Source organism: Eptesicus fuscus, chromosome 9 (assembly GCF_027574615.1).
Source record: "Eptesicus fuscus isolate TK198812 chromosome 9, DD_ASM_mEF_20220401, whole genome shotgun sequence".
Lineage (NCBI taxonomy): Eukaryota > Metazoa > Chordata > Mammalia > Chiroptera > Vespertilionidae > Eptesicus > Eptesicus fuscus.
The window spans coordinates 64076909-64092712 of record NC_072481.1 but is presented as its reverse complement, the minus strand read 5'-3'; the positions used below and the strand labels follow the sequence as shown (position 1 = coordinate 64092712).

Sequence of the window (15804 nt, the reverse complement as noted above, 5' to 3'; positions counted from 1 at the left end):
CTCAGCAAAGTTGGAATAGAGGGATCATACCTCAACATAATAAAAGCCTTATATGACAAACCTACAGCCACCATCACACTCAATGGACAAAAACTAAAACCATATCCCCTAAGCACAGGAATAAGACAGGAATGCCCACTTTCTTTTCCCCCCATTTTTTTCTTTATTGATTAAGGTATTGCATATGTGTCCTTATCCCCCCATTGCTCCCCCACCCACTCCCATTCATGCCCTCACCCCCCTGGTGTCTGTGTCCATTGGTTAGGCTTATATGCATGCATATAAGTCCTTTGGTTGATCTCTCCCCCTTACCCCCACACTCCCCTACCTTCCCTCTGAGGTTTGATGGTCTGTTCGATGCTTCTCTGTCTCTGGATCTGTTTTTGTTCATCAGTTTATGTTGTTCATTATATTCCATAAATGAGTGAGATCATGTGATATTTATATTTCTCTGACTGGTTTATTTCGCTTAGCATAATGCTCTCCAGCTCCATCCATGCTGTTGCAAATGGTAAGAATTCCTTCTTTTTTACTGCAGCATAGTGTTCCATTGTGTAGATGGGATTGCTTTTTTAGTTTCTCTTTCTGTAAGTTCACTATTGGTGTATAGAAATGCCATAGATTTCTTGGTGTTAATTTTGTATCCTGCTACATTGCCGAATTCATTTATTAAGTCTAATAATTTTTTGATGGAGTCTTTAGGGTTTTACTTCTTTTCCAATTTGGATGCCTTTTATTTCTTCTTCTTGTCTGATCGCAATGGTTATACTTCTGGTACTATGTCAAATAGGAATGGTGAGGGTGAAGGGATGCCCACTTTCAAAACTCCTGTTTGACCTAGTACTGGAAGTGCTAGCCATAGCAATCAGACAAAAAGAAGAAATAAAAGGCATCCAAACTGGAAAGGAAGAAATAAAACTGTCATTATTCACAGATGACATGATTTGTACATAGAAAACCCCAAAGACTCCATTAAAAAACTACTACAGTTAATAAATGAATTTGGCAATGTAGCAGGATACAAAATTAGTACCCTGAAATCAATGGCTGTTTTATACACCAATAATGAACTCACAGAAAGAGAAACTAAAACAAAACAAAACAAAACAAAACAAAACAAAAAACCCCCACCTCATTTACCATTGCAACAAAAAAATTAAGATACCAGGAATAAACTTAACTAAGGAGGTAAAAGACCTGTACTCAGAAAACTACAGGATGTTGAAAAAAGAGATAGGGGAAGATAAAAACAAATGGAAGAATATACCATGTTCATGGATTGGTAGAATCAACATCATTAAAATGTCCATACTACCCAAAGCAATCTATAGGTTTAATGTAATCCCTATGAAAATACCAATGGCATATTTCACAGACCTAGAACAAACTTGCCAAAAATTCATCTTAATATATAAAGGGGTAATATGTAAATTAAGCCAAGACACCATAATGGGACTACCGGACAGGAGGAGGTTGTGTGCACAGGTGAGGCCTGGAGCAGAGTCAGAGACAGAGACGGGGCCTGCCCGATCCAGTGCAGCAGCTCCAGCGGCCCCAGCGGACACAGGAAGGGGGCCTGCCTGATCCAGTGCGGCAGCTCGGGCAGCCCCGGAGCGGACATAGCAGGGGGGGCGGGGGGGGGGGGGTCCTGGGGTGGAAGTCAGGCGCGGGTCCCGGCTGCCTTGGGGATGGTCTGGCCTGACTCCTGCAGCGGCGGCCCGAGGGTGTCTCCTCGCATGGCGGGCAGGAGGCGGGGCGCCTCCTCGCGCGCAATTTCAATTATGCGCTCGGCCTCTAGTATGGAATAAAAAAAAGACCCCAATAGCCGCATTAATCCTGAGAAAGAAGAACAAAGTTGGAGGGATCACAATACCAGATATAAAGCTATATTACAAAGCCACAGTGCTCAAAACTTCCTGGTACCAGCACAAGAACAAACATATAGACCAATGGAACAGAACAGAGAACCCAGAATTCAACCCAAGACATTATGCTGAATTAATATTTGACAAAGGAGGCAAGAGCATACAATGGAGTGAAGACAGTTTCTTCAATAAATGGTGTTAGGAAAATTGGACAGACACATGCAAAAAATGAAACTAGACCACCAACTTACACCATAATGGATAAAGGACTTAAACATAAGACAGGAAACCATAAAAATCTTAGAAGAATCCATAGGCAGCAAAATAGCAGACATATGTCGTAGCAATATCTTTACAGATACAGCTCCTAGGACAATGGAAACTAAGGAGAAAATAAACAAATTGGACTACATAAAAATAAAAAGCCTCTGCACAGCAAAAGAAACCATCAACAAAACAACAAGACAGCCCACTGCATGGGAGAACATGTTTGCCAATATTATCTCCAATAAGGGTTTAATCTCCAAAATTTATAGGGAACTCATACAACTTAACAAATGAAAGATAAACAATCCAATAAAAATGGGCAAAGAACCTAAATAGACACTTTTGAAAAGAGGACATACAGAAGGCCGAGAGACATATGAAAACATGCTCAAAGTCACTAATAATCTGAGAGACGCAAATCAAAACGACAAATGAGGCACAATCTCACACTTGTCAGAATGGCTATCCTCAACAAATCAACAAACAACAGGTGCTGGCGAGGATGCGGAGAAAAAGGAACCCTCATGCACTGCTGGTGGGAATGCAGACTGGTGCAGCCACTGTGGAAAAGAGTATGGAGTTTCCTCAAAAAACTAAAAATGAAACTCCCATTTGACCAAGTAATTCTACTTCCAGGAATATCTCCCAAGAAATCAGAAACACCAGTCAGAAGGATATATGCACCCCTATGTTCATAGCAGCACAATTTACTGGTAAGTGCCCATCAGCAGACGAGTGGATTTAAAACCTGTGGTATATCTATACAATGGATTACTATGCTGTGGTAAAAAAGAAGGAACTTTTACCATTTGCAGCAGCATGGATGGACCTGGAGAGCATTATGCTAAGCGAAATAAAGCAGTCGGAGAAAGATAAGTATTACATGATCTCACTCATTTGTGGAATGTAATGAACAACATAAACTGATGAACACAAGTTGATCCAGAGTCATAGAAGCATCGAACAGACCCTCAAACCTCAGAGGGAAGTCGGGGGTGGGGGTAAGGGAGGGAGAGAGCAACCAAAGGACTTGTATGCATGCATATAAGCCTAACCAATGGACACAGACAGTAGAGGGGTGAGGGCATGTGCTGGCCTGTGGGAACGGCCGGGGAGTGGTTAATGGGGGAAAGGAAACATATGAAATACTTTAAACAATAAGGAATTTTTTAAAAAGCATGTGTGTATTTGGTAACAATAGAAGCCAACTCAATATATAATAATTGATATTCATAAAGTTGTAAATTATGTGTTCTCTACTATATTTAAGAAGGCACATGTAGTCCATTTTCACCAACTGTCTCTGTATCTAAGATAACAGCTACCATTGTAAATGTTTATCTAAAAACTTATTTGTTAACATCTATTCATTCTGAGCCTCTGTGAATCCCATTCCCCCCCTACACCTGTAGCCAAAGTAATCTCTCGTCTCATGGATTTCTCACTATCTCTCCATGTGCCTTGCATTGTCATCCCAACATGATTTCTTTATTCATGACCTGATCATCTTTTCTAACCCTTTTTTTTTTTTGCCAGAGAAATTCAACATCTTGTTCAAGGCCCAGCTCAGGAGTCACTTTGTCTCTCATGCCTTCTTTCTCAGATTTTATACAACCCTGGGAGAATTAATGGCTTCTTCAGCTCACACAGTGCTTGAGTTCAATAGATTTCCCCCTATTATGGTGGAATGTTATCTGAATATGTACCTGATTAGTAGTTTTATTTGTCTCTCTAGCCAGCAGGACTCTGAGCATCTTGAACACAGAGATCAGGTCTGGTTTAATTCTGGACCCTAGTTCTTGGCACAGTGCCTTCAGAACTCATGAGAAGTTGAGCTGTCAGTCTCTACACTTACACATTGCTTTAAAGGACTAGAATATATAGGTCATATTTTACCTGTTACATTGCTCATCTCTATGACTGCATTATCAGCAGATGGTCCCAAAGCAATGAAGTGAATAATGGCCCCGCTTTCTTTTACTTTAACAAGACAATTTTTTGCAGAGCTATCCTCTCCATCAGTCAGCAGCACTATTTCAGATCCATCTATTTGGGAGTATGTTTTTCTTATTACCTGTAAACATAATCAGAGCATAATTACCACAGGTTCCTAAATCAAGTAGACTTATGGGAGATTAGGAAAAGGTGTACAGAGAAAACAAAAATGTATCCAGAAAAGAATAGAAAGCTTCTGTTTTAAAATTGTAGGATCTGCAGCAGCAAACCCCAAGGTAACTTCAACATGACTCTATTTTCTGTCTGTCTGCTTTAGGGAATGTTTGCTCAAATGAAGTTATGAGGGAGTAGGGCTTTGAAACATCATACTTGGGTTAAGTATCAATGATATCTCAGTCTGGGAAGTCAGGTCAACCAGATACCAAAAGTATAATTGCAGAGTGTGGCATTAAATATTTCTCTTCTTTCTTTGACTAGACTTCCCTCTGACAAGGCTTCAGTGTATAAAATCTGTTGCATAGACAGCTAAATGCATTAAGAAACCATTCAACATTAAAAAAAACACACATTATGATTTCAAATTAGGGAACCCTCAGTATACTTATAGAAAAAGAGTATAGGAAGTTCTAAGCAGGTCAAGATTAGGGATCTTGTTATATAACTTTTATTTTACTTCTAATTCTAACAAGCACAAAACTATATCGATGTTGCTCTGAGAATACATGAATTATGTTTATTGAGATGGAATTCTATTGGTAGCTTGAACCCTTTTCCTATAGTGCCAATCAATTTACACTCAGATTTCTGAATCCAGTCTCCTGTAGAAAAGGATAAAAAGAATTTGTCACAGGATAGCAACTACATTTCATCTTCTCTGACACATTTAATTGGCAGTGGCTTCTCGGTGTACCATTTTGAGAAACTGAGTGTAGGCCAAGAGATAAATATGACTGATTTATCAGTGGCTTTCATGGACTTGGAATGGAGGTGTGAGTAGATTTGCAGAAAAGATTGGAATGTAGAAATCCCTAATAAACTTGGGGTCAGGGAACAATATGAAAATCCTTGTTTAAATTTTTGCATGTTTTAACCCTTTGCACTCGCTTGCTTTTTTCTCGATTCCTTTATTCTAATGCTAACCGTGTCGAGTCACACTCAACATCCGAGTGCAAAAGGTTAAGGCAAATAATCACACACACACACACACACACACACACACACACACACACACACACACACACAGCATTTTTGGGGAAATATGCTCTGACATGCACTAAAACAAAACTGAGAAATAGGAAATGTTTTTATACATTTACAATATTTATATAGCATCCTCATCACTTTCCCCCTACACATTTCATTGAAAAATGAATATCCAAAGATGAAATCGATTTCTCTTGTTCACTTCTCCCTTTCTTGTATTAGTTATTCACTGCGCATTTAATATATGTAAGTCACTGTCCTGGCTGCTGGAGATTCAACAGGAACTACATGATTCCTGCATTCCTGGAAAGAATGGAATTAAATTTAAAAAATATGTATTGAGGTATAGATGAGCAACTAAGGAGATATAGAGATGATTGATGAAGACACAATTAATATGTCCCATAGTTAATAGAAAAAACACAATATTATAGTGCTACATTTTTTGGAACATTTGCTAAGTGTTAAATGTATTTCATATAATCTGTAATTTAATCCAAGTCCAAGCTTCCAATCTGTCATTAGACCTACCCTACTATTGCTCTTACTCCCCACAGTTCATTTTATACAGAGCAACCAGAATCATTTTCCTAAATCATTATTGATGACCAATTAAACATTTTTTTATTGATTTCAGAGAGGGGGGCAGAGGGAGAGAGAAATAGAAACATCAATGATGAGAGAGAATCATTGATCAGCCACCTCCTGCAGGCCCCTACTGGGGGTCAAGGCTGCAACCCAGGCATGTGCCTTTGACCAGAATCGAACCTGGGATCCTTCAGTCTGCAGGCCGACGCTCTATCCATTGAGTGAAACCGGCTAGGGCAATGATCAATTTCTGATACTTAAAACCCTTTTGTGATGCTTGAAGTAAAATAAAACTTCTTACTTTTTAAAGCTTACTTTTTAATCTAGCCATTATCTACCTGCCAACTACATTTCATACGCCCTCAAACATCAGTGCCACTATCTCTATTAATTTTTAGAATAATCCAGTTATTTTCCACCTCTTTCTTAAGAGACTTTGCACTTTCCTTTCTGCCTGAACCAATGGCTTTCTCATCCTTTAAGTCATAGCTTAAATGTTACTCTTCAGAGAAAGTCTCAATGGCCGCTTCACCCAAAGTAGGCACTGCTCCTCCTTTCCCAGTTAGTCTGTCACATCACCCTATTTGGTTTCTTCACAATACTATTTTCACAATCTACAGTTATTTTTTTATTCATTTATCTACCTATATACTATCGGTTCCCCACTGAAATTGCATGAGCCATAAGAACATGGAAGCTTTGCTTGCTACATAAATATATGTTGAATAAATTATAATATATTATATGTTTGCCCTCTACTTAATATAATAAATATCCTATATAATAAAAGGCTAATATGCAAATTGACCGAATGGCAGAATGACCAGTCACTATGATGTGCACTGACCACCAGGGGGCAGATGCTCAATGCAGGAGCTGCCCCCTGTGGAAGCACTGCTCAGCCAGAAGCCAGGTTCACGGCTGGTGAGCACAGCAGCGGTGGCGGGAGCCTCTCTCATCTCCATGGCAGCACTAAGGACCCCTTGGGGGATGTCCGACTGCCAGCTTAGGCCCACTTCCTGCGAGAGGGTGCAGGCCAGGCTGAGGGACAAATGTCGTGCACCAGGCCTCTAGTATCTTAAATAAATTAAAACATGGCCCTGACCAGTTTGGCTGAGTGGATAGAGCATCGGCCTGCAGATTGAAGAGTCCCGGGTTCGATTCCGGTCAAGGGCATGTACCTTGGTTGCGGGCACATCCCCAGTAGGGGGTGTGTAGGAGGCAGCTGATCGATGTTTCTCTCTCATCGATGTTTCTAGCTCTCTATACCTCTCCCTTCCTCTCTGTAAAAAATCAATAAAATGTATTAAAAAAATAAAACATGAACAAACATATATTTATTACTTCATTACAAATATATATCTACACTAATAAAAGAGAAACATGCAAATTAACCATTACTCTGCTATGCCCACAAGCCATACCCACCAGCCAATCAGGAGCAACTATGCAAATTAACCCAACCAAGATGGCGGCCGGCCACAGAGCTGGAGCAAGCAGGAGGCTTGGGTTGCCCCTGGTGATGGAGGAAGCCAAGCTTCCCACCCACCCTGGCCGGCCCTGGCCTCCACTCAAGGCTACAAAGTTTCAATTATAGAAGATAAATAAATCCTAGATACTTGCTTCCAGCCGGCCCTGGCCTCCACTCAAGGAGGCGCTAAAAAAAAGAAAAAAAGGAGGGGCTGGGACCTCGGGTCTCTGGGGGTGATCAGGCCAGGATGGGATGGCAGGGGCTGTTGGGGGTAAGCAGACCAGCAGGAGGCCCAGTTGGGGGTGAGCAGGCTGTCAGTGGGGGTCAGTTGGAGGTGATCAGGATAGTGGGGGGGCAGTTTGGAGTGAGCAGGCCAGCAGGGGGGCAGTTGGGGGTGAGCAGGCCAGTGGGGAGGGAAGGAGGGGGCGAACATGCCAGCAGGGGGGGCAATTGGGGGTGAGCTGGCTGGCAGGGGGGCATTTGGGAGCGAGCAGGCCGGCAGCAGGGGGCAGTTGGGGGCGAGCAGGCCACCAGGCAGAGTGGTTAGGGGCAATCAGGCAGGCAGGCAGGCAGGTGAGCAGCTGGAGCCAGCAGTCCCACATTGTGAGAGGAATGTCTGACTGCTGGTTTAGGCCTGATTCCTGTAAACTGGCAGTAGGACATCCTTCGAGGGGTCCCAGATTGGAGAGGGTGCAGGCTGGGCTGAGGAACAACCCCCGCCCCCGTGCATGAATTTCATGCACCGGGCCACTAGTTTATTACTAATGAGGTAATTGATGACTATAGAGATGAAGAATCATGCTTAGTGTTACAACCAGTAATGATAGAGTTTTAAGTAAGACTTCATATTAGAAAGCTACACTAAAATGCCATGCAAATTATAAATGAGAGAGATTTAATAGGGTCGGGAATAACAGGAAATGCTACATGAAGGAGCAAGGATTTTGAAGAATTGGTAGAATCTTAACGTGCAAAAATGGAAAGAAGGAAACATTTTAGGTAGAGGAATTGCCTGGGCAAAGGAACAGAGGCTGTTAGTGCATGGTGGGCTTGGAGAACAATGTGTGCAGTAACTGAGTTAGAGATGTGGTTCCCAACATGGGGCACATGCCCCCACAGGGGAACAATTTGATTTTGAAGGGGGTCAATTAGAGAATGAGTTATTAACAGTAAGTTTTTTGCATAGGATTCTAGGGGCCTCATATACAGTATATAAATATATATTGTGACATATTTATGCATTTCAGTTCTCTATTATATGTTTTGAAACTTTATTTGCTATTTTTTTCATATCACTTCCTATTATTATTATTTTTTTAACAATTTCTTAGTCATTTCTTCCTCAGTACTTCAACTGTCCGTTTGTTCTTTTATTTTTCTCTTTCATGAATGCCATATTCTTTGGAAGCTTGTTTAGACCAAGTTAATGGCCCTTTAAGCTTCCTCCATGTGAATATGAGTTCACTTTTTGAAGAATAAGAATTATATGTCACAAGGTGGGCATCGGGATTTTTAGAGATGCTTAGGTGGGGCATGGCCAGAAAAAGGTTGGGAACCACTGGGTTAAAGCATAGAGCATCAGAAAGGAGAATTGAGAATTACAGGCTGGAGAAAGAGATTAGAGCAGTTTTACTGAGGGAGTGATAGACATTTTGAATAGCATCAGGCTGAGGAATTCAGATATAATTTTATAGACTGTGAGGGAAGCATGTAGATTTCTAAGCAGGAAAGTGACACATTTGATATTAATTATAAGCTCAGGATACAATTTGGAAGAAAATAAGGTTTACAATAATAGTAGTAAATTATATATTTACTATGTAATATTTCGAATATTGTCGTATGTATGTAAATATTTCATTTCATTCTCATGATAATTCTATGAAGTAGACATTCTTATTTGCCTATGTTTTATAGATAAGGCATTGAGAGTCCAAAAATACTGAAAATGTTGCCTAAGACCACAATACTGGTAAATAGCAGTCAGTACTTTGATGTCAAAACTCATGTTTTCACCAGTATTCCTTACCCTATGACTAACAGTCCTTGCTACATCTGCTTCGTAAGTAAACATCAGTTTATCTGAATGTCATAGAGACTGAAACAAGGATTGACCCAAAGTGGAATCACACCATTTAACTTGTTTCATTGCCATAAAAGTTGATGACTTTTGATGCTCAGTCACTCATTTATTTAACTAACATTTATTGAGCACTGACTATTGCAAGGTAAAAGAATATGTAAACAAACCATAAAGTTCCTGACTTTATTGGACTTATATTCTAGTGGCATTCTTATATTAATATACTAGAGGCCAGTGCATGAAATTTGTACATGGGGGGGGGTCCCTCAGCCCAGCCTGCACCCTCTCCAATCTGGGACCCCTCAAGGGATGTCTGACTGCCCGTTTAGGCCTGATCCCACCGGACATCCCTCTCACAATCCAGGACTGCTGGCTCCCAACCGCTCACCTGCCTATCTGCCTGATTGCTCCTAACCGCTTCTGCCTGCCAGCCTGATCACCCACTAACCACTCCCCTGCCAGCCTGATCAACGCATAACTGCTCCCCTGCTGGCCCGATTGCCCCTAACTGCCCTCCCCTGTTGGCCTGGTCTCCCCCACCTGCCCTCCCCTGCAGGCCTGGTCCACCCAAACTGCCCTCCCCTGCAGGCCTTGTCCCTCCCAACTGCCCTCTCCTGCAGGCCTAGTCCCCCACCAACTGCCCTCCCCTGCAGGCCTGGTTGCCCCCACCTGCCCTCCCCTGCAGGCCTGGTCACCCCCACTTGCCCTCCCCTGCAGGCCTTATCCCTCTCAACTGCCCTTCCCTGCAGGTCTGGTCCCCCCAACTGCCCTCCCCTGCAGGCCTGGTCGCCCCCAACTGTCTTCTCCTGCCAGCCTGGTTGCCCCTAAATGCCCTCCCCTGCAGGCCTGGGTCCCCCCAACTGTCCTCCCCTGCAGGGCTGATTGCCCTCAACTGCCCTCTTCTGCTGGCCATCTTGTGGTGACCATCTTGTGTCCACATTGGGGCAGCCATCTTGTGTTGGAGTGATGGTCAATTTGCATATTGCTCTTTTATTAGATAGGATTTATCCATCAGTTTATTCATTGATTCACTGACTCATTTAAAAAATCAAGTGAATTTTTAAAGTTCTTATTTCTGTATTTCTTAGAATTAGTTATATTAAAATTAGTAACTATATGCAGTAGCACTAATAGAAAAATGTTCTAATGATAAAAAACAAACTATTTATGCAGTATGATTTTCACCTGAAATGCTGCATCAATTCCAGCGCAGATGGAAGTTCCCCCGCTAGCTGCTGTAGGCAAGCTGTTCAAGAGCATATTTCTTTCGTTGGTGCTTATTATTTGGATTAGCTCATTTTTAATGTAGGCAACACTATCAAAGTGCACCATTCCCACCCAGGTTCCATTTTCAATAGCTTGCAGCAGGAAATATTTTGCTGCTTGATTCATTCGATTTAGGCGTTCACCCTGAATGAAAAAGGACAAGAAAAACAACCAATTGGTTTTGACTGGAAAATAATAGTAGATTACATAAAATGAGTAAACAGAATTTATTAAAAATTTTCTATTAGTAATTGGTATCATTAAAGAAAGCAATTTTTTAATTGATACAATTTAAAAACACAGTTACATGTATTATGGAACATATGGTAAGGAACACAGGCTTTTAACTAGAAGTGATTCTTGGCTGCTTAGCACCTAAATTACAGGTGCAGGTTCAGGGGTTTGGGTTGGAATTGAGGGGGGATGACGCACATCTTAGAGACTTCCTAATTATTCCTGGGGTGTTGTCAAGATGAAACCACTCCCCATGTCCCACAATATCAAACCAGACTGTCATGGACTCCAACTAGAGACTGAAATCTCCCTACCCACTGGAGACTAGACAACTCAAAGTTTCTTGAGTTGCAGCAAATTTCTGAGAGGCTCTGTTCCTACTTCTGCTCCTAACCTCTCCCCAACATTTCTCCACCAATAGATTAATTGGCATTGGTTCTGTGGTAACCCATTAAGACTCATATCCCTCTTACCTAGGTGAATGCCCAGGAAGTAAATCTCTTCATACATTTGCCTTTTCCAATCCCTCAACACCAACTTATCTGTAGTACCTCCCCTTAACACATGCCCAAATTTCCTTCTAAACTCCCTAGATCCAAGTCACAGTGAGAGACTTCTTCAGCCCCATCTTTGAGGGCTCTCTTTGCCACTTTGCTTTACCTTTAAACCAGGCTCTGTCATCCCTTTCCAATGACACCTCCTAGAACACTTCTATGTGCTGGTGTCTAGCACTGATGCTCTTTCTGAAACCCGGTGCTAATGTGGATGATTCTCTGCCCTTTCCATAACCACACAATCCCCCATTTGTTGAATACATTCTTTTTTATCTTCAGTATGCTCAGTCCTGTCTCAAATGTGCCATTCTTCTGGATGCCTTATCACATTATGCCTGCTCTTTAATAGTCCATTCATTTCAATCATTATTTATTGAGCACCTATTTATTTATATGTGATAAACCCTGTTCTAGACAAAAGGGAGATGAAGATGAATAAGAAATGGTTTCAAGTACTAGAGGACATGGTTTCTAGAGGATACAGTTCCAAGTGCTAGAGGAGCTCCTCGTCTAGTGGGGGAGAAATGTGTAATTTCAATATAATATATAGAGGTTTGCACAGTTTATTGTGGGAAACCAGCAGAAGGGCCTTTAGCCCAGCCTGGAAGACCAGTCCATCTCCTGCAGGCTGTGGGCGCCTATAACCAAATTTTGAAGGAGGAGTGTGAGTTAATGTGGTAATGGGGAAGGGAAAGTTTTCTCTGTGGAACTTTCAAGGATATATATGGGTCTTTATTCCTAGAGCCTAGCACAATGCCTACCGTTTACTAAGTGATAGAAGGAATAAGTGGCTGAATCTGACATAGCTTCCTTATGGTGATGCTTTATGTTTGTATCTTTGATCATAAAGAATCACTTATATAGATGATAAATAAGATTAACTCTGAATGGAGTTCAGCAATCCACTGTATCCTCATGTCTGTCAAGTATTTCCAGTAGATAAAGGAGGCGGGTAAGAAAATATTTCTATATTTCAATCTCTCCTTCTGATCTTCTAACTAAATCTTTACTAATGGGCCTAAAAGTTCTCCTCAGTAAACCCTCCATTTTATGGAAAAAAGAAAGAGTCTTTTATGTTAAGTCTTTTCAACTGTATTGTCATCCTGCTTTCATTACAATATTCACTGCCCATCTGAGGTCGTAATCATAGGACATGATGGGACTTATCCCACCATGCAATTCAGAAGAAGCCAGGTAGTGTTCAGAGTGTTCTTAGGCATTCAATCATCCACTGGTCACTCTATCTAGGAAAAATGGGCCCATGAACATACCGCCATGCTTCCAGATTTATCAAGAACTAAGCACACGATTCTATCTCTGATCCTCAGCAATGAAAAGACAGGTGACGGGGGTGATTCCACCATAGGTGTGGTGTTTTTAAAATCCTCAGAGTTGCTGATCACCTCCCATGTGCTTCTGGATTCGCACATTTTGTTTTGTAGACTTGGAGCTTCTCTATTATGGTTTCCTTCATTACAGAATTTAACAACCTAAAAGGTTAATAAGATGAAAAGGTGTTATATATGATGCATTTAAACATTCAACTAAACATTTGATAAAAATAAAAAACCTACTATGCAAATAGGCATTTTGTTTAATGAAATTTGATTCATTGAGGAATCATAGAATACTAAGGTGGATTTTCAATGGTAGTAATAATAAATAACACTAGTTGAGTGCTTACTATGTGCCAGTCAATGTTCAAAGAACTCTATATTAATACATTTAATCCCTCAGGTCACCTGCACAGATATTTTATAAACATGATAACATGTCCTTTGATTATAAATATACTATATGAAGAAATAATGAACATACTTACAGAAGTAATACCTTGCATAAACATTATGGATATCTCTTCAATTTGATCTTTTTCAGGGAAAAATTGACAATTTTTTTCATATAGTTTTGTCTTAGGATCAATTTTACATTTATCAAATACACAGCTATTTCCTTGACATTTAGGAACTCTATTCCTACCAGTAATACCTGTGGAACACCTGAAAATAAGTGACAGTTAGTCTTTGAGGCAACCTAACCAGTAACAATTTTTTAAAAATCTTAAGCGTTTCTTTTCACAATGATCCTTATATCAAGGTTTTTATTCTTACTTGTCAGTAAAGTTTAAGGATTTCTACCAGAGCATTTCTCCCAGAAATTTCAGAGGAAAATTTTAAGTGGTATCCCCAGTACAGTAGGTCCCCGGGTTACATCGGAGATCCGTTCCTATGGCGCGATGTAAAGTGATTTTCTCCGTAAGTCGGGACCCACCTACATAAGCACCTACGTCACTCACATGGAGCACATACACAGCAGTAATGAAGTGACACAGTAAAAAAAATTTTTAAGGAAAGATAACAATTCCTGACCTTTACTTGTGGTAAATACAGTAAATAATAAAAAAACATAAAGCACATACGTACATACGTCGAAATGATGGAACTTTTTTTTTTTTTTTATAAATAAACTAGAGGCCCGGTGCACAAAATTCGTGCACAGGGGGGCGGGTATCCCTCAGCCCAACCTGCACCCTCTCCAATCTGGGACCCCTTGGTGGATGTCCGACTGCCTGTTTCGTCCCGATCCACGGGATCGAGACTAAACAGGCAGTCGGACATCTCTTTCACAATCTAGGACTGCTGGCTCCCAACTACTCACCTGCCTGCCTTCCTGATTTCCCCTTACCACTCTGCCTGCCAGCCTGATCACCCCCTAACACTCCCCTGCCAGCCTGATCGACGCCTAAATGCTCCCCTGCCAGCCCGATCATCCCCAACTGCCTCCCCTGACATCCCGGTCACCCCCAAATGTTCTCCCTTGCATATTCCCTCTTTACTAGATAGGGTTTTTTCTTTAGCATATTGGACAGTCCTAACTGGTTTGGCTCAGTGGATGGAGCATTGGCCTGCAGACTCAAGGGTCCCAAGTTCGATTCTGGTCAAGGGCATGTACTTTGGTCGGGGGCACATACCCAGTAGGGAGTGTGCAGGAGGCAGCTGATCGATGTTTCTCTCTCATTGATGTTTCTAGCTCTCTATCCCTTTCCCTTCCTCTCTGTAAAAAATCAATAAAATATATATTATAAAAAAAGAAACATTTAAGATTCCTCCATATCTGCCTGGCTGGTGTGAATCAATGGTTGAGACCCCAGGCTGCCACCGCTGGAAGTGGATTGTGCCCTGGCCAGGCTGAGACCCCAGCCCAGGCTGCCATCTCAGCCTAGCCAGGGATAGCGTGGTGGGGGTGCACAGCCCCAGCCCAGGCTGCCTCCACTCGCCTGAAGATCTCATGGTGGGGGTGCACAGCCCTGCAGGCATGAGACCCAAGCCCAGTCAGCCACCTCGGTCAGGGGATCTTGCAGCTTGGGGGCGAGGCCCTGCCGGTCTGAGACCCCAGCCCAAGCTGCTGCTGGGGCTGGGGGATCGCGCGGCTTTAGTGCTCGGCCCTGCCTGCCTGATACCTCAGCCCAAGCTGCCGCCACGGCCGGGGGATTGTGTGGCTTGGGTGCAAGGCCCTGTAGGTCTGAGACCCCAGCCCAAGCTACTGCTGCTGGCCGGGGATTGCGCCGGGCGCTGGCGCCTCCCAGCCGGACACCCTGGACTGCCGCTGCTGCTGGGCGGACTTGGGGACTCCGGCAGGGCTAAGAGGACTGGGTGCCACCATTTTTGTCGCGGAGTGATGGTTAATTTGCATATTACTCTTTTATTAGGTAGGATAGGAGATTGTGATGTAACCACGAAACAACGTATGTCGAGTCTGAGGTAACCCGAGGACTGCCTGTATATGCAATGGCTGAGCTATCTGCTGAGATTAAAAAGTTGCTGCTGACCTGTTAACACTAATGACTCTAGGCTCCCCTTTTCCCAACATCTCTCCTGGTAGCCTTATGGAAGTAAATGCATTGTAGGCATCTGGGCAAGATAACTTGTGAAACCATTTACTCTTGGTTCCACCTTAGCCTGAAGTTCTTTATAGACTTTTTTTGTTCAAAAAAGTTACCTCTGAAACAATGGGATGTGGCATAACTATAAGTATTTTGATTATTCAAGGAGCATTTTTATCCAAAGTGAAATGTGGCCTGAAGGAAAGACCGAAGTATTGCCTAGGACAGTAAAGAATGGTGGAGGCATTTTAGACATATATTTTGTTGCATGGAATTGGCCACAAATGTCAGTGATTATAACAAACATGCAGGCATGTGGATATATCCCATCTATTCAGTGTGTTTCCAGTTCATATTTAAGAAACAATGACTAGCTTTCATTCAGTAATTTAGGGAGTATCCTACATATATGTATGCTACTATTGCCTCAAAAC

At 42.1% G+C, this 15804-nt stretch overlaps 1 protein-coding gene across 1 annotated transcript in view; it reads right to left on the bottom strand.

Moving 5' to 3' along the window:
• The window catches only part of LOC129150246 (calcium-activated chloride channel regulator 4-like), a 50996-nt gene that overhangs the window by 21217 nt on the left and 13975 nt on the right, over positions 1–15804 (bottom strand). Inside the window, exons 5-8 of the mRNA XM_054720976.1 lie at positions 13310–13487; positions 12759–12977; positions 10619–10843; positions 4029–4206 (exon numbers count right to left, since the gene is read on the bottom strand). Coding sequence (XP_054576951.1) covers positions 4029–4206; positions 10619–10843; positions 12759–12977; positions 13310–13487 — 800 coding nt within the window. The remainder of the gene's footprint in view (positions 1–4028; positions 4207–10618; positions 10844–12758; positions 12978–13309; positions 13488–15804) is intronic.